The sequence below is a fragment of the Amblyomma americanum genome, chromosome 1, assembly GCF_052857255.1.
Source record: "Amblyomma americanum isolate KBUSLIRL-KWMA chromosome 1, ASM5285725v1, whole genome shotgun sequence".
NCBI lineage: Eukaryota > Metazoa > Arthropoda > Arachnida > Ixodida > Ixodidae > Amblyomma > Amblyomma americanum.
Genome location: NC_135497.1, coordinates 324597534 through 324622190, shown reverse-complemented (window position 1 = coordinate 324622190; position 24657 = coordinate 324597534). Strand labels below are relative to the sequence as shown.

The 24657-nt window shown below is 46.5% G+C and overlaps 1 protein-coding gene across 1 annotated transcript; it reads right to left on the bottom strand.

Moving 5' to 3' along the window:
• Window positions 1–20270: 20270 nt before the first annotated feature.
• On the bottom strand, window positions 20271–21763 carry LOC144120619 (uncharacterized). The gene is made up of 2 exons (XM_077653219.1): window positions 21417–21763; window positions 20271–20850 (listed from the first exon to the last, which is right to left on the bottom strand). Exons 1-2 carry the CDS (start codon window positions 21761–21763, stop codon window positions 20271–20273), a joined length of 927 nt encoding a protein of 308 aa, XP_077509345.1.
• Window positions 21764–24657: the final 2894 nt, after the last annotated feature.

Here is a 24657-nt window from a genome sequence, read left to right as displayed (position 1 = left end):
AAATCGTGTCTCACGATTTAAATTGTGTGTACTCGTGTGGCACGGGTATTATTAGCCCGATATCAGAAAGTGTTGAAGAAAACAAAGATGTACAATGCACAGCGCGAGGGTGTGTTGCAGTTTAAAGCGTGGCCGATCCCCCAGTGTGGGTATGTGCCATCTTTTGATAGGCTAACAACAACAAAAATAAAGCGAGGCGTGATCAGCTGCGGCGATGGCCTACTGCTCTCGTGCAGTGGTCAGTGAATCTGATCTTTTCGCGGCGCCGAGGGTTCCCATCCCCCCAGTCGCGGCAATGTTTATTTTCATTTAATTATGCTTTGACCCGGTAACACCGACGGCCGCGACGCAGCTTAACCCGCGAATGGGCGCTTAAAAGCGGCGCTCTAAAAAGCGAGAACTTACGTTCTTGGCCCCGCCCAACCTTGTTCAGGTCTTCGGTCCAAACAATCTCCTTTTTCGTATGGTCTTAATGATCGGACCTCCCGCACTCCTACAGAATCGGTCCTCTCTTCCCAGCGGACATTAGCCGGTCGTTATACTCCACTCCCTGAGCTTTCTTTGTTCTCATGTCCATGCCACTCGATGCCGGAATCTCACTTGTTTGGCATTACCACTGACAGATTCGACAGTGAAGACAAGACAACCCTTTGCAGCTCCTGATTGATTCGTCCGTAGAACCGCTTCCAACCAGCGGCGGACTCAGAGGGAAAATATCTGAATAGGCTAGATCAAGCACGAACAAGGCTTTTTTTCGCGCGCCGCGCACCGCCCTAAAAACGCCTGGCGAACTTCGTATTTCTATGCAGATTTTTCACTCCTTGGAGGTTTGCCTTAATGTTTCAGCCTACAAAGCACATCAGTAGTTATTCATGGGGAAGAGACAGCATCTATCTCGAAACATCAACACTTCTTATTTAGATCTATACAGGAGCCCTTTTCCCGCCCCTTTGAAATGTGTATATAGCCATGTAGACACAACATGGCTCCGAGTTTGGAGATTGAGTCGAGTATTATCCCCCAATATTCATCAGGTATTGCCCACTTTATAAGCGCTTTTAAGTCTTCGAGACAACGGTTGTGTTTCTAGGTTACGGCCATTTCTTTTCCAATCTGCATTTCTGCTAGGAACAGTGAAAAACAATGCCTCCCACATCTCTCGTCATCTCAGTTTTCTCTGATTCATTTAGCTTATGTCGTGTTTATTCGTTCTGTAATTCTTATCAATGGGTTAATGCACCACAAGTAAACTTTCTGGCTTCCCAGTGTCATTCATATGTATAATAAGTTTGCCGCATACAATGAAGACCATATACATTCTCATGTAGGCAATGCTATTTCTTGTCAAAATATGCCATGGCATTTGAACACTGGATTAGCAATGCTAATTTCACAGAATTACTATAAACAAAGGAGAACCTGATGATGATGGATTTTTATGACGCAAGGGCATCTGTGGCCAAAGAGCGACATGGCACAAGGTATTTTCTTCTACTCTAGGCGGGGTCGAAGACCCATTTCCCAAGTATCTCACGCTAAATAATCCGAACACCAGACCAGGGGAAAGCTTGTACCCATTGTATCACCGGTGGGTGCCCGATGGCACTGGGGATCGAACCCCGTACTTACCGCATGCGAGGCGGATTCTGAGACCACTAGGCCACCGCTGTGGTCAAGGAAAAGCGTCGCTTCATGGACAAGGTGTATATAATTGAATTGAATCCTCCCAACAGAGCCGAAGAATGCCCAAAACGTCGCAAACGCGATATGAAGAAGGTGAACCACAGTAAGGGTTGGCCGTGCCCGCAGAGCAGTGGCGTGTGCCTGTTTCAGAGCCAAAGCTCTAATTCAAGACAAAAGCTGCAACCGCCGGGCCTTCGTTCAAGACTTAACCTTGAACTTGAATAAATCAAATAAATATTGCCGCGACTGCGATTCGAACCGCCGCGGCGAGAACAGATCAGTTTTGCTGGCCACTGCACGAGAGCACTCTGCTATTGCCGCATTTTTTTCTCTCTTTATTGCACGGAAACAGTGCCGAAAAAAAAAGTCTAAGCATGCTTACGCCACAAAACACAAGGCCACCATACCCCGCATGACACCTCCTTCCAAAACATCAAAAGTGTGGGAGACACACACATGCATCCAGATAGGGGAGCCAGCTAGGTGGCTCTTGCAGGGCAACATATACTCCCCGCACCAAAGCGCATTGTTCACGAAACAAAGATTTCGGCAACCGTGATGATTCGGCGTAGCGGCTCATCCCGCGGCTCTTCGAGATTCTAAATATTCCAAGCAACATAAATAGATCATATGGCACAACACAGCTTTTCTCCACAGGCAAAAAACGGATGCTGTAGGGTGTGATGTCAATGCCCTTCTTAATTGGTCGTTGTAATATATCCCACAAGAACACAGCATGAATGCGCAGAATAAAACAATGGTCAATTGTCGCTGGTGCACTGCACAGGCGCCAGTTCACCGACCATGGCGCAAGCATCTCCTTAGCATGAAGCGATGCCTTCACAGGCAGCGTAGATGTGCGCAGTTTAAAAAAGAATATTTTTGCAGCATAAGAAATTCACATTCCCCTAACACGATTTAAAACACTGGTGTCAAGGAACTCCAAAAAAGGTTGCCGATAACGCGGTACACGGAACAAATACTCTGTAAGTGCCCGAGTCATCTGCCATCTGGAGAGGCTGTACAGGTAGTCTAAAGAAAAGCGCTCAGTGAGGGAAGTGAAGGTGTCAGCAACTTCCTTAAGTAATCCCCATAAAGACCCCTCACGAGTGTGTCCAGTCGGTGCGGGTAGGAAAGGAAAATGAGCACTGAGACGCCTGATAAGCACAGCTACTAAATAAAGAAGGTTTGAGGGTTTGAAAAAAAAAAACGCGAAACGAGCTGATGCAGGAATAAGTGAACAAGTCCTATTCCAATAGACTCTAGAGAAATAGGTTATCGCGACACATGGGTTCCAATTGTCAACGCCATACGAATGTGCATCCCCTGCACTTTCTTCCTCGCACAGTGGAGAACCTGCAGCCCATAGCCATGTTTTGCAAATAAAGAAATGTTGCAGACTTGAGCCCGAGCAAACACTGACAATTCCCTACCCATCCAAGCCTGGGTTTGTCGCCTCATGGAGACAATCTGTGAATCCCAGTAGGCTCCACTGTTAGCGAATTTGGTGAAGAGGAACCCCTAGGTAGTGAAGGGTCCCGCAGTTCCAGCTTATGCCACCATAATGACTTGGCGTTGTACCCGAATGGCCCAATCAAAACCCCTTGGATTTATCAAGAATACCAGCCACACCTGACACCTCGCAAAACTGTTCAGTGAAATGTAATGCCTCAAGCACACTCTTTTTGTCAGAACAAAAGAGGGCGACATCATTTGCATAGGCTGAAATTTTAAGTTCACATTGCGCCAGGGAGAAACCACGGATAGTTGCGCAGTTAATAATACTAGGGCAAGGGGTTCAATATACAGGGCACACAACAAAGGCGATAATGAACAGCCTTGGCGAACAGGTAATTTCAATGGAATAGGTTTGGTTAGCTCTTGGTTAACAATTAGCCTTGTATAGGACTCCTTATAGCACAGTCTTATGCCCCTAAGCAACACATCTTCAATATTTGCATGCTCTAAGACCACAAACAAGAAATCATGACGAACTTGATCAACCGCCTTGGTAAGGTCAATATCAATTAGAGCTACTTGTCCGGTCTCATCTATTACTGTCTCCACTACTGAACGTGCAATATGAATATGGGGTTGGATGCTGCGGCCTCTGATAACGCAGACCTGATGCGTTCCTATTAAGTGAGCGACAACTAGCTGCAGACGATTGCAAAGAACCTTTGGAATGATATTCGTAATCTACATTACAGAGGTAAATTGGGCGATATCCCTCAACTATTTTCAACAGATTTGTATCTGTACTTTTTGGCATTAATATAGTGTGCCCAGAATAACAAGTGTGTGTGTGTGGGGGGGGGGGGGGGGTCAAAAAAACAACATTGTAAGGAGCCTGGAAAACCTCCATCAAGATAGGCGCTGGGCAAGTGGAAAATATTTTATAGAACTCGCTAGTAACACCATCAGGCCCAGGAGATTTCTGAGACGTCAGATCATAAATGGCAGATTTAATGTCATCCAAAGTGATAGGCCCCTTCACTACAGCACGCTGCTCATCGTCAAGTCGTGGAAAGGCTTCTAATAAGCGACAGTAATCTAATCTGACATTTGTGTCCGCACATCCCAAAGCAGCTTCCGATAATAGTCAAAGAAAGCCTCAATAATACCAGGACCATCGCTGTATGTGCAACCAATATACTGAATTTCCAATATTTCTTTAGCCAGAACAGTCTGCCTTTTATCACTCAGGGCCCCACGAGATGGTTGCTCATCCAGAAACATTCGGGTCCTGGATCTTATCAAGGCCCCTTTGTGTCTTTCAGTTTCAAACTGCTGAAGTTCTATTTTTACGGCAGCGATGTCTTCTACATAGGCACATGGGCTGATCCTCTCTGACTCGTGTAGCTCAACCAAAGTACGGCCGAGCTCTCGAAGGTGTCGTCTTTGCAAAAACGCGATTCTTGCTGAGGCTTCAATAGCAATGTTTTTTTTTTGTTTCTTGTTTAAATAAGTCCCATTTTTGCAAAACTGAGAGATCACCACGTGACCATGTGTCCTTTAAGCAAGTAGATACAGCACGTTTGAAGATTTCATCTGAGATCAGGCAGCTGTTCTGCTTAGATAGCTCCCATTGAGGATGGAGTATGTGCCGACTGTACCTCCCTATCTGAAGAGCCACCATGCAGTAATCACTGAAGAATATGGGCCGCACCCAGTAACGAAAAACACCGGATAACATGTCTGCTGAAATGTACATCATGTCAAGCCGAGCACTAGAGGAGCACTGAAAAAGAGTGAAAAGATTGTTATGTTCCTTACTTGCCCTACACCCACCAGGTTGTATTCGCATGCCAAATCAGTGAGTAAAGCAGCACTAGGGTCATAACGCTTACTTAACACTGCTCAGTCTTCATCCCTATAAACACATTTGATATCACCCTACAGCATAATTTTACGATCCGTGTACAACTCGTCGACTAGTGACAGGAAAAATAGCCTTCTGTCATGCTGCTTGACAGGGGCACAAACACAAATATTTCGCCACTGTGCACCCAAAATTGCAAGGTCACAGAAGATAAGTCGCCTGTCATTATCGGTGCGATACGACACGGCAGTAATACCCAGTGTGTTGGCCAGGAATAGCATGCACCCTCCTGATGCTATTGCCGCAGTCGCTCAAGCCTCGTGTTAAACTGCAACACACTCTCGCTTTGTGCATTGCACATCGTCGTCTTGGTGCGTACAGATCAGATCAGCCTAACCTCGATCAGAGCTTAACCTAAGCATAATATCCTCGCGAGAGGTGCCGACGACCCAGCAAAGCAAAAGCATCAGCCAGTCAGCCTAAACGGATGCTTTGGCGCGTCTAGAAGGTTTAACTACGCTAAAACCCGACCAGTTTATTTTTCATTTTTCTAGGTCCGCCTCGAAGGCACAATCCCTTCGAACAGGTTCTACCTGGAACTCGGTTCCACATAAAGGTCTTCTGAATGAAGTCGGGCGGTTTTTGGGATACGAATATGCGGAACCCAATTGCCGCATTTAACTAGAACGTTCTTCCACATACTTTCTTTGGTTTCTATATCTGAACACAACGCAGTTTTTAGTTTGTTAAAAAAGTTCCACTTGGGTTAAACTTGCTAGCTTGAACCTATGCGGAAGCGCGTAGAAGACGAGCTGTCTTGGAAATTCCGTGGTGTCAATGAAGGTGACCAAGATGGACTTGGTGCGGCCTAGTTGGCGGGCGTCGGCGATCGTGAAGTGGCGGCTGGGGTTAAGCGCCACGAGTTCGGAGAAAATATTTTGAGTCTGGTTATATACCGCGTTGTAGAGTATCCCTTTGACGGCGTTGTCGGGGGCCGCGACGTACGTCTTCATCGGATACTGTTGGTCGTGGAGCCTGAGTTCTTGAAGTTGGACATATCGTTACATTCGGGCTTCCGAAGGCGTACTCACGGTGAACGAGTTATTTTAAGGGTTGATTGGGAGCTTGTCCTGGCTCCGCGCTTGCGCGTGGTCGATCTCTGCGCCAGTGCAGAGAAGCTGGAGAAGAGCTCCGCCGTTCATTGGCACTTGCAAAGGCTATTGAGTCGACAGCTTTCGACATTTTCAATCGCTAACGAAACCCGAAGGAATTCATGCCGCTGCTACGCTACAAACTCGATCGCCGTCGAAAAATTCTATCATCCCGCAATTCTCTAATGCGGTGCCAAAGTCGCAGCCATTAATTTCGCAAGCATGCTAGCAATCAACCAACAAGTTTGCGCTGCGAAAGTTCAAAGCAAAATATTAATTCGTTACAGTAATAATAATCATTCTTGAAATCTTGATATCAAGTTGTATTTTTATTCATGTACTTTTGAGGAAGCTTGTGCTTTGTGTGTTTGCATCACTGGCAACATTGATAATATGCGTGCTGTAATGCTTTGTTGCCCGGGCTGCCTTTTTTTTCTGAAAAACAATTTCTATATTTGAAGTTTCATATTTTTCAAAAATGATACCGAGCCGCCGCGGTGGCTGAGTGGTTATGGCGCTCGGCTGCCGACCCGAAAGACGCGGGTTCGATCCCGGCCGTGGCGGTCGAATTTCGATGGAGGCGAAATTCTAGAGGTCCGTGTGCTGTGCGATGTCAGTGCATGTAAAAGAACCCCAGGTGGTCGAAATTTCCGGAGCCCTTCACTACGGCGTCCCTCATAGCCTGAGTCGCTTTGGGACGTTAAATCCCCCATAAACGATAAAAATGATACTGCTCTGATTTTGTTCCCCTGCGCATTACTGCGAGCGCTTCGCATCCGAGAGTGCGCGCAGCCGCCACTGTAAGGCCCGTTGACTCCGTTGACTCGATAGACTTTTGACTCCACGGCCATCGGAGCCACCCTTTTAGCAGCGCTCATTCAGCTTTTTTTTTCATCGGTTCAACAGCTGCATGCGGTGAGCTAACGTGTGCTAGGCCAAGATACCACGAGTTAAAGGAGAAGACACCATAAAAGGATGCTGGAAGCACGAAGAATAGCCGGCCCATTGCTGCAGCTATTTAAGTGGCTCTGCGGACAACCTGAACAGAGATACGGTGCCATGGTGACATGAGAGCACAGGTTTTTGCACAGTATTGAGGCATGCAGAGAGCAAGGCAGATATACCAGCAGCAGCTTCCACGAGCAGCAGCTCCGGGAGTTCTGCCTACTGGAATGTAACTTTTTCGTTAGATAGTGGAAGTAAAAGACGTTACATTCAAATGAAACTTTCTAACCACCTCTTTTTTTTTGTGCATATCAATTTCTTATGCGGTCCCTGCCAGTCCCAATAGACTTCACCCACCGACGTCATATCCCGCCAGTCCCAATATACTTCACCCACCGACGTCATATCCCCGGTACGCCGTCGAAGAATGATTAGGGCTGCTGTTGACAACTACGGAGCAATGCTATGGAAAACTCACCCGCGTACCCTTCACATGCCCCTTTATCATCAGAAACAGCCACAAGACCGATGTAGCGAGGTCCAGGCTGCTACAGTGATGGGCCGAAACAGTCATTGTGATTCTTCTGCAGCGGCAGGCATCAACTAAAGCACAGGTGAATGATTTGGGAAGAGGAAAGAGAGCAATTCTAAACTTCCCTTTGAAAAGCCACCTGTAAGATCCATTGCCTCAAGAATGAGGCCGTGAACTTATCAACCTGAAGAGACGCTTTGAAGCCGGTACAGCTCTTAAGGAGTGATGTCTAGAAAGGGTTTTACAGTACACGAGCTCAATGGCCCACAGTTGCGTGACTGCTTGACAGACAGACAGACAGGACGGACGGACGGACGGACGGACAGACAGACAGACAGACAGACAGACAGACAGACAGACAGACAGACAGACAGACAGACAGACAGACAGACAGACAGACAGACAGACAGACAGACAGACAGACAGACAGACAGACAGACAGACGGACGGACGGACGGACGGACGGACGGACGGACGGACGGACGGACGGACGGACGGACGGACGGACGGACGGACGGACGGACGGACGGACGGACGGACGGACGGACGGACGGACAGACGGACAGACAGACAGACAGACAGACAGACAGACAGACAGACAGACAGACAGACAGACAGACAGACAGACAGACAGACAGACGGACGGACGGACGGACGGACGGACGGACGGATGGATGGACGGATGGATGGGATACTGGACATGGTAAAGTATTGAGGGATCATCCCCGCAAAACACACAGTTGCCTCCAGTACGCAACTTGCATTAGAGAGCGCTCACTTGTACCAATTTGTTGAAAAGTCCTATTAGTGCCAGTGTTGTCGCGTAACGGCATGTTGCAGGGGAACTCTCTCTGGCTATTTAGCGGCGTAAAAGCCCGTTGTCGATTTCTCATTGTCGGAGCTGTCTGCCGTGACAGAAAGCGTCGGTCGTGTTCTCCTCCTGGTAAGTGACAATTCGATCTTGTTGGACATCACTCGTAACGGTCGACAGCTTCGTGCAGGAAGTTAGCGCTCCCGTGAATATACAGCCTTGGTCAAAACTCCTTAGACCGCAGATGCGCTGTACAGCCGTGCACTGGGGCTCCTCTTCATGTTATCTCTCGAGCTCCAAAGCACCTGATCAATGAAGGCGACAGTTTTGCTGTGATTCTAATACTTCGGAGCTTCAGGAATGCCGCGGTTGCCTCACTACACGGCTTAACAGCGGAGTCTCCGGCCCGGTGACTTTTGACCAAGGCTGCACACTTTGCACTGATATGACCAGTGGGCTAATCCATCTTCGTATGGTCGGCGCTTCAGTGGAACACTGAATCGTGTACAAACATACACGCCGTTCACATCATTAACCTATCATTTCTGTACTAACCCTCCCCTCTACACACACACACTCACACGCGCGCTCGTGCGTATGGGTGCGTGTTTGGAGAAGGGGGGGGGGGGGGGGGGGGGGGTTAGTATACAGCTTTTGCTGTCATCTCTACAGCAAAAGAAAACAGAGAAAAGTGGGAGGGCGTTGTTTGTTTAGTAATTTAAGGTGGTAAAAACACAAGTATCACGAGTAAAAGAGTTGCAGCCTTTCGTAGAGCGTCACACATATCAGATGTAAAGAAAAGGCGTAAATGAAAGTGAACAGAAGCCAGCTTTCCCGTGCAGCAGATATCTTGAAGCAAATGCGCCTGCTTCGAAGCTAACCTGCTCAACTCAGTCACACACATAGAAGAGGCATCACTTCGCATATGTCTACGAGTAGCTGCAAGGAGAATTAAACAGTAATAATTATAATATCTTTGCATCGTAAGACGTAAAGATATTACAATTATTACTGTTTAATTCTACTTTTTCTTTTCTTCTACTCGTTAGTTCCAACCTTTTATTGACAACTTGATACGATCCTGCGGAGTTGTTATTTTCGGAGGCTAGAAAAAGTATTTCGCTCAGATACAATCCTTACTTGTACTTGCTCTCACTCAAGCCTGCATTTGCTACGAGATTATCACGTTTTTTTCTTCATTAGTGATAAAAAATACGAAAAGGTGGGGATAAAAGAAAAGAAACGAAAGGAAGAAGAAATAGCCAGCGGTCGCAAGTGCGAAATGAGTACTGGACGGAAGTTTTTTTTGTTTTTGTTTTTTTCAAACAAGTTTACGCTCACCTTAGACTGCGCTGTGCTTGTAATCGATTAATTATGCGACTTGGAAAGTAACTCCTCAGGTCTCATAATACGCGTGCGTGTTATAACAAATAACACTCGCGAAACAAAAAGAACATTTTTATTTCCTTGCAAGTGCAAATCGTCAATTCTCCCATGCTTCTCGCAAGATCAGCTTGGTGGTCATAAGTAAGAGTAAATGGTAAACAAGGATAGAATCGAAGATGAACGCAGAGGGATGTCTCAAGGAAAACCATCCCCGTATGCAAAATGCGTGCCTTTGTGAAAGCGAAGTATAACTTCTGCGCTGCTTGCCAGACGAACAGCAAGAACCGAGGCAGATTGCGAGACGCCGTTTCGCAATCGTTTTTAGCCCCAGTGCACGGATCATATATATACGACAATGGACCAATTGCTTTTTGCGCTGCTTCGGAATGACGGCCGAAGCCGATGGGATTACGTACAGTCACGTACAGAAGAATTTACACGACGATTCTATAGACAGCGTTTCTGCAAGGAAGAAGGGTGGTAAGAAAATAATCAAAACGAGAAGAGTTAAGAAAGGAGAAAATAGCATCTTTGTCCAAAAGAAAAGTGGAGTACTTCGCATTCTAAGAAAGAACGGTCCACCGGCTACGGCAAGCGAAGCAGAAGTGGAAGGTTTTACTAAGAGATAAAATGTTGCCGGGCACAGAAGAGAAGCAGTAGACACATGGCCGATGACTGTCGCTACGTCTCTATTTATGTCATGCGTCCTATAGAGTGTCTATAACATAAGTATGCTTACAGAGCCCAGTTGATCAAATGCATGTCGTGTCACATTTTACCGTTGCTAAACATCAGATAGAACACGATTCTCGTATTAATAGCAGGCCGCGTATGACGTGGTGGGGATGGTTTCAGGGAGGATAGTGTTGTTTGAGTTTTTATGACCCAACGACAACCTCTACAAAGATTGTTTTTCCTAACATGTTTGGTCTGCTCGAGGTGCGATGAAAGGTGGCATCGAAGGCAACTTGCACCGCAGTTGCGCTCAAGCCAGTGCGGTGCGCAGGCACCCACTCTATAGCAAAGCCCTAGGCGCACCGCGGTACAATTATCAAAGATATAAACGCGCACCAGTGCGCATTGGTGCCGTTTATCGAAGGTGCTATATAAGCATTACAACGCAGAGAAACTGAGCACTACGTCACGAGAAAGCATGTACACACATACACACAGAAAAACTACCAGCACCCGGTGTCACTAACGATCGAACCGTACACCTCCTGCATGTACCAGGTGGATGCTCAAGCCACTGTCGGTGCCCGCTGCGCATGGGCAAGCTGTCGCGACAACAGCTTCATTTTGCGAAGCTTCTCTACATTGAGATGCGTGCGATTTACCGATTATGACTATCCAAGTCATGTGATCCCCATTTGGCACGATTTACGAAAGGGGTACAAGAGTGCTGCAAGGTTATTGCGTCCTTTCTTTTTTTTTTTCTTTGCGCTCTGAGCAAGCCACTCCAGGAACGATGCTCAAGCAGAGTACGGCGGTCGCTTTACACCGCCGTGCTTGACTGCATGCAGATGCGCGGAGATGGCACCGTCCAGCCTCTTGTCTTGTCAAGCTCTGCGCCTTGCACGTTGCGCTACATTTGCAGCCTTGAACTGTGCAACTTGAGTCACACGAACGCGTGCGCGCCACGTTTGACTCGTACACTCGGGACAAGGAGGACACGCTCGAGTCGTGATCGGCCGCGGACGGGGGCGCTTTAATATGCTTGCAGCAAAAAAAAAAAACTCATAGTGTAACGCTATACAGCTTTTCTCGACTCATTCTTCACACACTGCGCGCTTTTGGACACCCGATGTCCACTGCCGGATGATTTTCTGTATGCTACTTCGGTTCACTCCCCAGTGGTTTGTTGTCATGTTGTATTTTTCCCTTTCTGGCTGTGATTTAAAGTGGCTCATGTCTATTTTGACCGCCGAAAGCCTGTCTCTAACGACAACCAAATTTTAAAAAGTACTGGGTCATTTCTAGGTAATAAAGTAACGTTAGTATTCTTGGAGGGGACCATGGGCCTCAAAAATTATTCTCTAACATTATTTATTTATTTATTTATTTATTTATTTATTTATTTACTTATTTATTTATTTATTTATTTATTTATTTATTTATTTGTTTATTTATTTATTTATTTATTTATTTATTTATTTATTTATTTATTTATTTATTTATTTATTTATTTATTTATTTATTTATTTATTTATTTATTTAGAAATACTGCCAATCCCAATCGGGATCATCGCAGGAAAGGCAAAAACAGTATTCAACAAAGCAGGTACATAAAACACAGCGTTGCAACTATATGTGAACAGAGGCTGTTAGGTTTAATAGCAAGAATAATAATCGGTGAGAAATAACATGGGAGCAACAATACAAGGGAAAAGAAACAAGAACAACATAAATGGATTACACATTAGAAAGAACATTTTTCATTACTTCAAACAGAGCACTTGAGCTGACGAAATGGTGCTTATAATGCACATTGTAGAGCTAGTAGGTGCGCTTCATATGTCTATAAAGATTTTTCTAAAGATGAGCTGGTTACACTTGATCGCAGGCTATTCCATTCTCGAATGGCTGACGGAAAAAACGAATGTCTAAAACAGTCTGTGTTGAATCGATATTCTTCCAGTGTTTGTGAGTGCTTATGTCTCGTTGTTCTTGTCTCGGATTTTGAAATATACCTTGTACAATTTGTGTTCACCATGTTGTGAATAAGTTGATAAAGTAGTTTCTCTCGTGCAAGCCTGGCGCGGTTTTGTAACGTAATTATTCCAGCGTTGTTTATGAGTTGTGTGGGTGATTCAGTTTGTCAAGTATTTGTCAGTTTAGGCAAGTATTGAGTTCTGATTAATGAATTAGTTATCAACTGCTGGAATAATGTCTAGAGTCGCAAACCGTCAAACGGAAAATTACGCAGTGCCATGTTGCAAAACGAAGTTTTGTTCTGAGCTTTCTGTTTGCTTTTTTTTGGTGCGCACGTTCAGGACCACCCGCAGTAGCCAACATACCTCCGAGATTGCGGCCGAATGAGCGTGTTGATTGCAACTGCGGCTGCCCCTATTAAGAACGCGGCTGCAGTGGTCAGTACATCTACGTCGCCAGGCATGGTGCTTTTTTAATCTGGAACTGCTGTGCTTACGTGACTTGTAGATTACACAGTTTGTTCTTTGAAGAGATTGGCCCTGTTTACATGAAAGTGACAACTGGCGCATCGCATCGCATCGTATCACCTAAACTATTTAGCGCATTTCATTCTTGTAAGCGGAGGAAATGCGCTAGGAAAACGCGTCGCATCTATGCGCCAGAAGGGGCCGATCGAGAAAGGCAAGTAGATGCGCTACTGTCACATTCATGTAAACACGGGTGATGGCACAAACAAAATCAGCGACATGGGGTGACAGATGCGCTTTTGCCCATGTTTGAATGTTTTCCCACAGGTGCATTCGATAAAGCATCTGGATCCCGCACCAGCGGTCGTGACTTGAATACATGGCTGGCGCGTTGAATGATTGCTGCATGCACAAATCCTACCTGAAGCACACTTATTCCCTCCGCCTATTCCGCAAAACCTGCGATGACCCTTAAAATTCTGTAAAGAAATTGAAGATCTTCCTAAGCGCCTTTGTAACCATGGCTCTCTTCTATCATAATTAAAACGTAATCAAAAATGGTAATCGCATGCTAAGCTACTTACATCGCACCTTTTTTAATGTTCCTTCGAGTTTGAAACTATTGCTTCATAAAACACTAATACGATTTAAACTCGAGTATGCAACACCTGTATGGGACCCTGCTCATGACAACTTATTTAATGACATTGAGGGTCATGAGAGGCGACGGAGTGTAGTGCTCCGGATTAATTTACACCACCTGGAGTTCTTTAACGGGCACTGACGTGACCTCGCACAGCACACAGGCGTCTTTATAATCAGCCCCCGACAAAATGCGGCTGCAGCGACTAGGATACACCTCGCGCTCAGCACTACAGCGTCATTGAGTAAGCGGTTGGCTTCACCATTTGCAACCGATAAAATTGTGCAACGAGCTCAGTAAGCCAATGCTACCAATTGAAGGTTGCCACAGGAAGCAGGCGCGAAGTTGTGCCGATTGCCCCTGCTCGGCCACGGTCGATGTGGGCTGAGAACTTTTGACGAAGACCACATCTAAAATCCAATAGCTACTGCCCACAACGCTAAGAACTCTCACTTCGGTCAGCTCTCCAGAGAGCTTCCTTATCACTGTGTTTTGTTCTTATTTTCCTTGGGATGCGTCAAGTGGAACACCCTTGAGTATTCTCTCGCAGGATTTGTTGGCCTTGTTGTGGGAGTTCAAGCTGGCGCCCAAAATCACGCTCCAGCTTCAGAAGCAGCACATGTGCTAGAAAAGAGCGTGATTGGCAGCCATTTCTGCCGCATTACGGCGGAAAAGACGATTACTGAACGGACGACCTCAGACAAGTGCCGAACAATTCTTACGGATGGCATGCTTTGATCATTCAGCCCCTGATTTACTGTCGCGAAATGCAGCTTCAGCGCCACTGCCAACAAATTTGTGAGACAAGCGAAAACAGTCAATCAGTGGCGACAGCCTATATTGGCATCACGTGGTGCAACAGCTCCGTTTTCCTTCATCTGAGAAACACGTCAACAGCCGCCGTTAAGGACTTCAGTAAAGCAGTCACCCCTGCGCATGCTCAGATAGTATTTATGAAACTTTATTTTCCGCGTCTCTTTTTTTTTACGTTACACTCTCGCTGGCTTATGAATCCGTTTGAAAAAGCAAATAACACAGCATTTTTACCGCATTTGTGAGGTACGTGTTCTTTAACATCCCGACACTCCATTATAGGTAAGAGAGACGGGGTATTAGGCTACTGATTCTTTTCGACCCCATGCGCTGGCATGACACACACGGGTGTTTTACTGCATAGCACTTCTAGCCGCAATCACGGATTTCGCCGATGGCAGTCCGAAGCCTGCTCTTTTGCTCTCTCTCTCTCTCTCTCTCTCTCTCTCTCTCTCTCTCTCTCTCACACCCTCCGTCAGCTTGAAGCGCGAAAGAGACGGTGGCGAAGCCGCGTCGCGCGTCTTAGCCGATGAGAAGTCCGACCGGCCTCATATAACGACGCTGCACTTTGCGTCGCTTATAAAAGTATAGCAGGGGTAAGCAGTGCTAGCTCACCTACTTCACGTTTCATTAACTACACAAATCGGCTGTAAATTTGTTTTGCATTACGCCGCCATCGGCATGTGACAGTCAAGGCCCAGGTTCGATACCGTGACCTTTGGCTTACCAGCCAAGTGCTATCATCGTTGAGCCATCACGCAGTTCTCTTTGTTCTTTTTCTTTACAAAAACAGGCGAAAAGGAGGTTGAGTACTATGCATATTTCTTTGCCGCGTCCAGTTAGTGAGTAGTTAAAGTTCGAGCTTGCTTTATATGAAAATTTCAGCGGGTCACGAAAGAATGGGTGGGTACGATGCCATAAGAAAAACAAATAAACCATATACACTAGCGCATAAAATGATGGTTGACGGTCGCTCATACCCACTGCGGTTGTCAGTCAAACTTTAACAACGTCCCATGAGCGTGCTTGCTCATATTGGCAGCGGCGTTGCCATTCGCGGAACGTCTAGCTCCTGCCGTAAGCTCTGCAATAAGGAGCGGCGACTATCTGTTGCCAAAGCTTCTGGAGGTCAAAAAGTTGAGCGAGTTGGTCCGATTCTATATTTCTACAGCGCGAAAGACGGAGACAAAAGAAAGCTAGACGAGACAAACACGACGCTAAGAATTCTTTATACACAATGGACAATAATTACAGGCTGTAGAAAAACAAGTGCAATCAACGAAACGAACGCTCCCTCAAGTTGAATAATGACGGTAAAAGGTTCCAACCGATACCAGCGTGAGAAATTTCCACGTGCCCCAGCCCCTAAACACACACACACGCGCGCGCGCGCGCGCTCGCTGCAGATGGAACAATGCACCGACGTCATATAGTTTCTTACTGTACGCTAGAGGGAAAGCTGGCGGCTCTTCACTTCATCCACCATGGACGCCTGATGGTTTGGTTTATGGGAGCTTAAGGGCTCATTCACACTTGAGAGTCACCGAGGTCGCGCGACCAGCAGTCGCCTGCGACTATACCGCAATTCGACAACACCGATGTTCACACTTGCAAAGGCGACCTGCGGGTCGCCTTCTCGTTCGATTCTCGTCTGAAATGAGAACTCTTGGGAATGACGCCGCTCGCGCGCTTTCGAGAGTTTCGTCTGCTTTGGCCGCGTCTCCAGCGCCCGCGCTTGTCCCTCGAAAGTGCTCTGGTCCCTCGATATTAGCAATGTACTGCGACAACTTGAGCGAAGAGGAAGATATAGCGGCAATGCGCACCGCGGCCGTACTTACAAGCGGCCTGCAGCCAGCCTGGATGCCGGCCGCTAGCGTGAGAAAAATGCGCTAGTATGTTGTTTGTTCGCGTTCATACCATGCTCTGGGAAGTCGAAATTCAAAAATGAATCAATTTTAGGGCCGTTGGCCAATACCGAGCTGCTGGATACAAGCAAATTTCTTCTCATAGCCGCTTTGCTGCTATTGCCCAAAGCGGCTCGATCGCCTGGCGTCTGCTTTCCCCGCTGCTGAAGGCGTCGCGGAAATCGAGCGTATTTTTATATTATCATGAGACAGGGCTCACAATAAAGCCGTAACGAAAGTAGCATCTTGGTTACAGCGCTGGTCAGTTCCGAAGCGCCCTCGGCTGCGACATCGATGTGAAACCGGCTAGGCTTAGCGACGACTACGGTCGCCAAGGAGCAGATAGCGCAACTCGGCGCACCCGCGAGCGGCGTCGTTGCCGAAAGCTCGGCTCGCTCGCTGATTGGTTCAACGGTTTGCGACTCGCAGTCGCGAGGCTGCAAAATCGAGCAGCGAGCGACTGGCCCGCGACTGTTCCTTTTCGACCAACGCGACCGTTTGCGACTGTCGCTTTTCGACCAAAACAGTCGCGCGACCTCTGCCACTCTCAAGTCTGAATGAGCCCTAACGTCCCAAAGCGACTCATACCCCTGTCACACGGGCACTTGTAAGGCCTTAGAAATTAAGGTCCTTTGCCCCAAAGGCGCGTGACGCGCATCTACACGGCAAAGCGTCGAGACCTTTGCGATAAAGGTCCGTAGCAATAAAGGCGGCCGTCAGCGGCCTTAAAGTTGCTTAAAGGAGCAACCCAGACGGCAGCGCCAGCTAGCGAGCTCAAAGAATAAAAAAGTTGACGCAATTTTTAGTTTTGGAACCGTAAAAAAATATCTAATTTATCGTATTTAATGGTTAATTTTGCGCTACAGTGCACTTAACCGTAGAGGAGGCTATGGCTAATGACATCCACACTGCTAAGAATGGACTTGAACGCTTTTCAGCAGCCGCATCGACACACGCGTGCTTGCGCATCTCGCTTTGCTGTTTTTTCTTCGTTTGCTCTTTGTTGTGTGCGTGTTTTTTTGTTTGCTTGTGTTTTCTGTTTTCCCGCTCGCATGTAGTTGAACTCCTTTATATATTTAAAGTGATTTGTTTTTAACCGTATTTAATTTTAATTTTGTACAAAATTTTAATGGAGGCAGGTAGTATTGAGGCCTCACAGGCAACAGCCGAGTTGGGCGCGCAGAAGTGCGCAGCAAAAAAAAAAACGAGAGGACCGCGCACCCACTGGCCGGAGCGCGAAACCTGGGCACTTATCCGTCTCTGGGAAGACCACCTCTCAGAACTGCGGGGCGAGAAACGGAACGGGCTCGTTTACGAGGCCATTGCTACTTCACTGACCGAACAAGGCATCGCAAAGACAAAGGAGCAGGTGCACTCAAAAATAGAAAACCTGACAACAGAATATCGGTGAGTAGTGAACATAGCCAAGTGCTACCTTTATATAAACCGTGGATTTATATTAGATCCCTACGTGTTGCGAAATTTTGTGCTATAACCGCGCGGCAGCTTTCAAAACATGCGACAGGTGAGGCAAAGTTTTGACTCACATTATGCGCGAGCGGCTGCTGCATTGGGTTTGGGGCAGCTTGCTTTTCACACAACGTGCAGTGTGCGAAAATGCGTACTTGCCGCAGTAGCCTTGTTTATTCAGTAGCAGCAGTTAAAATGGGCATTTGTACGAGATACTCTTTTGACTGCCTGAGTGTTGAGATCGTAGTGCTCATGGGACTGTTTGCAGGAGGTGGTCACGAAAGCACACTGGCCAAGGTGCCATACCCTGGACATTCAACTGGGAGCTGCACAGATTTTTGGGAAGCCTGCCAGTTTACTGGCAGGCTTTACGACCGCTCTCTGGTGGAAGAGAGCAGCTGCCAACCTGTCAGCACAGTCGAAGACGTAATTTTCTTGGAAGAATATGAATCTCCATCTGCAAGGACGACTTCTCAACATCGAAGGCTTTGTATCGTTTATTTTGGATGACAACACCTTTACATATGTTATGAGATGAAGGTGTATCAAACATATGAATAATACAAGATTTGTAAATTTTTATTGGTTGGAGTCTGAAGCCGCACTGCACAACAACAAACCACTGTTCATAAGTTGCTCATTGAAGGCTTTGTATCATTTATTTTGGATGACAACACCTTTACATATGTTATGAGATGAAGGTGTATCAAACATATGAATAATACAAGATTTGTAAATTTTTATTGGTTGGAGTCTAAAGCCGCACTGCACAACAAACCACTGTTCCTAAGTTGCTCATCGAAGGCTTTGTATCATTTATTTTGGATGACACCTTTATATATGTTATACATGAAGGTGTGTCAAACATATGAATAATACCAGATTTGCAAATTTTTATTGGTTGGAGTCTGAAGCCGCACTGCACAACAAACCACTGTTCATAAGTTGCTGATCGAAGGCTTTGTATCGTTTATTTTGGATGACAACACCTTTATATATGTTATGACATGAAGGTGTATCAAACATATGAATAATACACGATTTGTAAATCACGCTAAGTGGCAAGTTAAAACATATCAGCAGGTGATCACAGCTCTGTTTGTTACTGAGGTGTAACGGACAGAGGCTCATTTCGGTTGTAACACTCTTGTAATGGCGGACAAAAAGATAACACATTTACATACGTTATGGCATGAAGGTGTATCAAACAATGAATGCAAGACAGGTAAATCATGCTAAATGCCAAGTTAAAACATATCAGCAGATGATTACAGCTCTGTTTGTTACTGAGGTGTAACGGACAGAGGCTCATTTCAGTTGTAACACTCTTGTGACGGCAGACAAAAAATGGTTCACCACTGTAAACATAAATGTTTTCATGGACAACACTTATCAGAGCCCTGAAAGAAAGCATAGCTTGAGGGTTATTTGTTCAATTTCTTTGCGAGCATGTGCTTGACCTCCTGTTATTGTTTCATCATTGTTTCAAACGCTCTTCATGCAGATTATCTCCCCCATGGAGACTGGCGACATTCATGAAAGCTCATTTGAGCTTGAACCAACGACTGAGGCAGCTGGCACATCTGCTGCTGCAGAATACCCTGCGCAAGACCCTCCACCACACTTGCGGGCCACAGCAAGCACTACCACAGTTATGGCTACTACCAGCCGCCAGCAGCGGAAGCGGAAGCGACCACTTTCGTCAGCCCAAGAAACCCAGCAATGTCTGCTGGAGGAGCAGCGTCTCCTGCGACAGGATCTCAAGGAGTATAGAGAAAAAGAGCTTCGGCTTCGTGAACGACAAGTAAAAGCCGAAGAAGACCTCGTTCAGGTGCTGAAGGACTTCCTGAACAAATAAAATGTATAAATCTCAGCTTGCATTCATGTACATGCTACTATTGGGCCACAGGCTGCGTGAAAGGCACAAAGCAGTGTTGCGATACAGTACTGACAGCTGTGCAAGTTTAACAACAAAGCGACAAAAAGCACCTCAGAAAAGGCAAGGGTGAAAGAACAAGGCAAAATTGATGTGCACTGTCTCGCACTAGCAATAACTAATTGTGAAAGTACTGACACTGTATACAAAGACATTTGTTCACACAAGACGCATATTGACACATATATCCATATCAGTGTTTGTGTGTCTTGCACGAGGCTAACCATGTCCAGATCATGCCACGTCAGAAATTGCCCTGAAGGAGTGCTTCTCACACCAACGAAATTGGTTGGGAAACCCCACTGAAGTCAGTTAATTAACCTGGCTGTTAGACATCTAGGTTAAGAAGTTGACGTGGTGATTGGGGTAACCCATTCTTCTGATTTTGTTTGTGCAAGAAAACCACTCCTTCAGGAAGGTTTTCAGTGGAAGGTAGCAAGACACAAAACTAGACCTGCTGCAGTCCCACATTGATACCAAATGCTACCTAGGATTAGGTATGCTGCTTAGAGGTACAGAACATGGGCAGCACTCTTCGTCATGTTAAGCGGCCTTCTACTGCAGCTGCTGAAAGTAATGCACAAGAGCTGCCCGAACACTAGCCCCACTATCAACTTCTAACTGCGTAGTATGAGCAGGTTGTTCAAAAGCTCTGTCATGCTGAGAAACCTCATCCAACCATTGCTGCGGTAGCCGGGCACCAAAATCTTCACACATGTTGTTAAGTGTACAGCAGGCTCTAATAATCACAGGCACATGCCTGATCTCGCACTCCATCCTTTTCATGGTGTATCGAAAGCGGGCTTTCATTCTACCAAAAGCATTTTCAACAATCCTTCGTGTTTTGGACAGATGGTAATTGAACAGTCTTTTTTCCTCCTGTAAAGGGCCATTATGCGGGAAGGGTTTCATGAGATGCCCTGTCAGGGCAAACGCCTGGTCGCAAAGGATAATCGGGGGCACAGCAGTGCCATTAATCACTGTGACCGGCGTCTTGAATAGCGGCCGTTCAACTGTTTCAGCCAGATCCGATTGACTGTACACATGGGAGTCGTGGCATCGTCCTGGGCTGCCTGCAGAAACATACCGAAACCGGTATTTATGGTCCACAACGGCCAGAAGGATGACACTGTACCTGCACAAAAGAAAAGAGCATTTTGTATGCACTAGGTTACATGATGGAACTATTTAGCGTGTATTTAAAAACAGTAGATCAGAAGCCTAATGCTGTAGCGGGTCGTCTACTTCTAAGGTGAAAACAGAAGCGCTTCAGGACATCGAACGCGAGTAATGTTCACATCCTTGTGGCTGTGCAAGACGCATGAGAGCAGTGACAGCTCCATGCCTTGCCTGCACCTGCTCAATAGTTTGTGAGCATCTAATAGAATTAGCACACATATTCACCTTAGATGTGGACAACAGTATACATGGCTGTGTGTGGATGAAGCCGAATTTGTATACATATGATTACTGAAAATAAGATTATAAATAGAGGTGACAGGCTGTAAAGGTGATATTAGATTGCGAAGGATTTTTTTTATCCATGAAAATTAAATACTCATTGAAAGAATGCTGCAGCATTGTAAGTAGCCATGAAGGTAAATTCACGTTTTGTAAAAGCTACCTTGTTTCACATCAGTTATGCCAACTACGTAATGCACTAAGGAAAAACCAAGGGAAAACCAAGAAAAAAACACTTGCCAGCCTTTGTAGTTCCTATAGTCCTCTGCATTCAAGTGGGGTGGAGACAGCGGGAAATGGCAGCCATCCAAGGCCCCCATTGCTTGCGGGAATCCTGTCATAGCGTAAAACTCGCTAACATGTTCATTCATCTCGTTTGGTGCCATCATTCGGGCCCACTCCGGTTCGAGCACATCCACCACAGTCTCGGCAAACTCCCTATATATAGTGTTCACAGTTGACCGCCCAACACCAAAGACTATAGCTACCACCCGGTCTTCGGCAGCTGAGCAGAGCTTGAAAAGGCCGATGCCGATTCTCTTTTCTACACTGATGGCCTCCCGCATATTTGTATGTTCACGCTGCATTGCAGGTCGGCACCGCTCCACAAGGTACCGAAAAGCAGCCGGGCCAACGCGGAACGCCTGCCGAAAATGCTGGTCTCCGAGGTTCGGCAAAGTATCCTCAAACCATCCCTCGTTGCGGGGATACACCCACCTACTGCGGTGCACAGTTCGCGGAAGCAACGCGACGGCTTTGCAATGGGCAATGTTTGCGAGAAGTTGTTCTTCCAGTGCGTCACCGTGCGCCTTAGCCGCATCCGCCGCCGCGCGTAATGATGCCACAGCGGCAATCTTCATGGCAATTTCACACTTCTTTCTAACGTCTTGCGATTCGTCGCTCATGATTACGGCAGCACGCTAACCAGGCACAACCTAATTTCTTTGAAATACGCACAAAGAACGATGAAAAAAAAAAGAAACTTTGTTTCAAAATATCCGTTTCTCACCGTCAGAACGCTCGTTTATTATCATGATAGCTACTTTTTTCAACACAAACAAAAGCACTCTTAGCTGAAGTGCTACCGTCTGCTTTAATTTCATAATGTTACTAGCGCCGCTTCACACACAGCGGTGACTTTTGGCATTCACGGAGGCCGCGTTCTAGCTCCTTTGGATTTGCCGTGTAGCAGCGTCGCTGCTCCTTTTCGGTTTTCCTCCTTTAGTGCAATAAGACAACTTTATGGCAAAGGCCGTGAAGAAGTCCCGTGTGACAGGGGTATAAGGCTATGAGAGACACCGAAGTGAAGGCCTCCGGAAATTTCGACCACCTGGGGTTCTTTTACGTGCGCTGACATCGCACAACACACGGGACTCTAGAATTTCGCCTCCATCGAAATTCGACCGCCGCGGCCGGGATCGAACCCGCGTCTTTCGTACCAGCAGCCAAGCACCATAAACACTCAGCCACCGCTGCGGCCATGGACGCCTGAGGCATGCCGGGAAGACAGCACACCGAACTGACATCTAGTGGCTTGCTGACTATGCTACGGATCGGATTTGTTTGGCTGTTCAGTTTCGTTTTCACCGCTGTAGTTTTTATGGATGTTTTGTGCACTTTGTGATTGTGTAGTGCTGCTACGCAGGCAGTTCATTTGAGATACGAAGCATCGAAGGTGATTGACTCGAAGTGAGCTGAACACAGTGTCTGGTGCCTGCTAGGCCTAAAGTCCGTTTGCCCCCTCACTGGGAGCTATTTACGCAGCAAGCTGGGTTTTCCCTCAGTGGGAACCTGTGCTATCTGCGCACTGAAATGTGAAAGAAAGAAACAAGGCATTTTGTGAACTGAGAACTCAGCAGTCTGCTGCCATGACCACTCTGCACATTTCTCGTAGGAGTCTCGGAGACACTTTAAAAGAGCAAAGTACTTCGATAAGCGCAACTTATGTTAACCGTGCTCGCCGAGGACTGCGTTTGGTTCATTTCGATGACTGGTGGCGGCCGCGTATTGCATGCAGGCACGACTCCCAATTCATGATTTAATTCACGCAAATAAATACCCGAATGTTTCACTTCTCAGCATGAACACGATCGTCTCTTACTTGTGGTAGGAGAGGTTTGCGTTTCCTAATTCATGATTTTTTTTTGCTAAAATCTGCAAGCGCAGCGCCAGGACATGCCGAGAACCGGCACTCAGTGCGTGCAAACTTGTTTCTCATAGAAAAGTGAGGGCTCAGGCAAGTTTCTCATGGCACGAACATAGCCTATGCACGGACATAGGGCGCGTCCCGCAATAGCAGACTGCACCAATTGAACGTTTCTGTTTTTCACAGTGCGAAAACGGAATCTTCGAATGTGTAGTATTTTAAGCGCTGACAATTTTTTTGTGGAATGTTCGCTCTGAAAACTGTGTCTGCTAAGGAAAAAAATTATTTTCCACGGTTAGCTATATTTGGTGGCATGAAGTGAAAGCCCTCTCCCGCCATGAGCAAATTCCGTGATCGTTTACGCCCATGTGTTTTTCTGCTCATTTATTGCAATGTACAATGAGCATATTTTATTACAGGACATACTGATTCTAAAACAACGCTTCCTTGCAATGCGTGTTTTGCGGAAATTTGTTTTTCTACAGCTGCAGTCGTGTTTTATGGCCAAGCCAAGTGCGCCCACGCTGTCTTCGCGGCATTCCCACGGTGGATGAAGTGCCCTTTAAGAAACTCGCTTAGACGGCGGCGCCAGCTATCCCTCTAGGTAACATTTAGAAACTCTATGACCGTCATAGTCAATCAAGCCTTGCAATCGCAGATTGCAGTATCGCAATCTCATGATCGCAGGATCATAATCTGAGATTGCTATACTGCACTGTGCGATTGCAAGGCCTGATTGACTACGACAAGGCATTGTGCCATCTTCACCTTGAGGGTGTTTTTTTTAGGGGCTAGGGCAAGTGAAAACCTTTAACAAAGGATAAGATCATGTGACCGTGGCCGCATCAATCGACTGCCCTCAAGGCCTACAAGGCACTGTTTGGCTTCCTGCGAGCGACTGGCTAAGGGACCAGTTTTGACTGTGCTCCTCGCCCCTTCTCTCCTTTCCTTTTCAATCCCGTCATTCCTCTTTCCCAGTGCGGGGTAGCCAACCAGAACACCCTTCTGGTTAACATCCTCGCCTTCCCTCTTCCTGATTATCTCTTTCTCTCTCTCAAGCTAGTATATCGTTTGAAACTTTTTACCGTCATTTTTTAACATATGGAGTGTTCGTTTATTGCTCTCGTTTTTCTGCAGCCGGTAAATATTTTCCATTGTGTACAAACAATTCAGCTGTCAGTCAGCGCCCGTGTTTGTCTCGCCTCGTTTTCTTGTGCTTCCGTCTTTCGCGCTGTAGAAATGCGGCAGCAAGGCTTCAATTTGCCTTCCCTCCAACTTTTTCCTGACGACACAGTGACGGAAAATTATTGCGTAAAACAAACAACTGCGGCGAGA

What these genes read in the sequence shown, in the direction of transcription:
- LOC144120619 (XM_077653219.1), bottom strand. Translation starts at nt 21,763, where the DNA reads ATGCAGCGTGAACATACAAATATGCGGGAGGCCATCAGTGTAGAAAAG. An exon ending in TATAGGAACTACAAAGGCTG is followed by an intron (nt 20,851 to 21,416) that starts GCAAGTGTTTTT and finishes TCTTTTGTGCAG; the next exon opens with GTACAGTGTCATCCTTCTGG.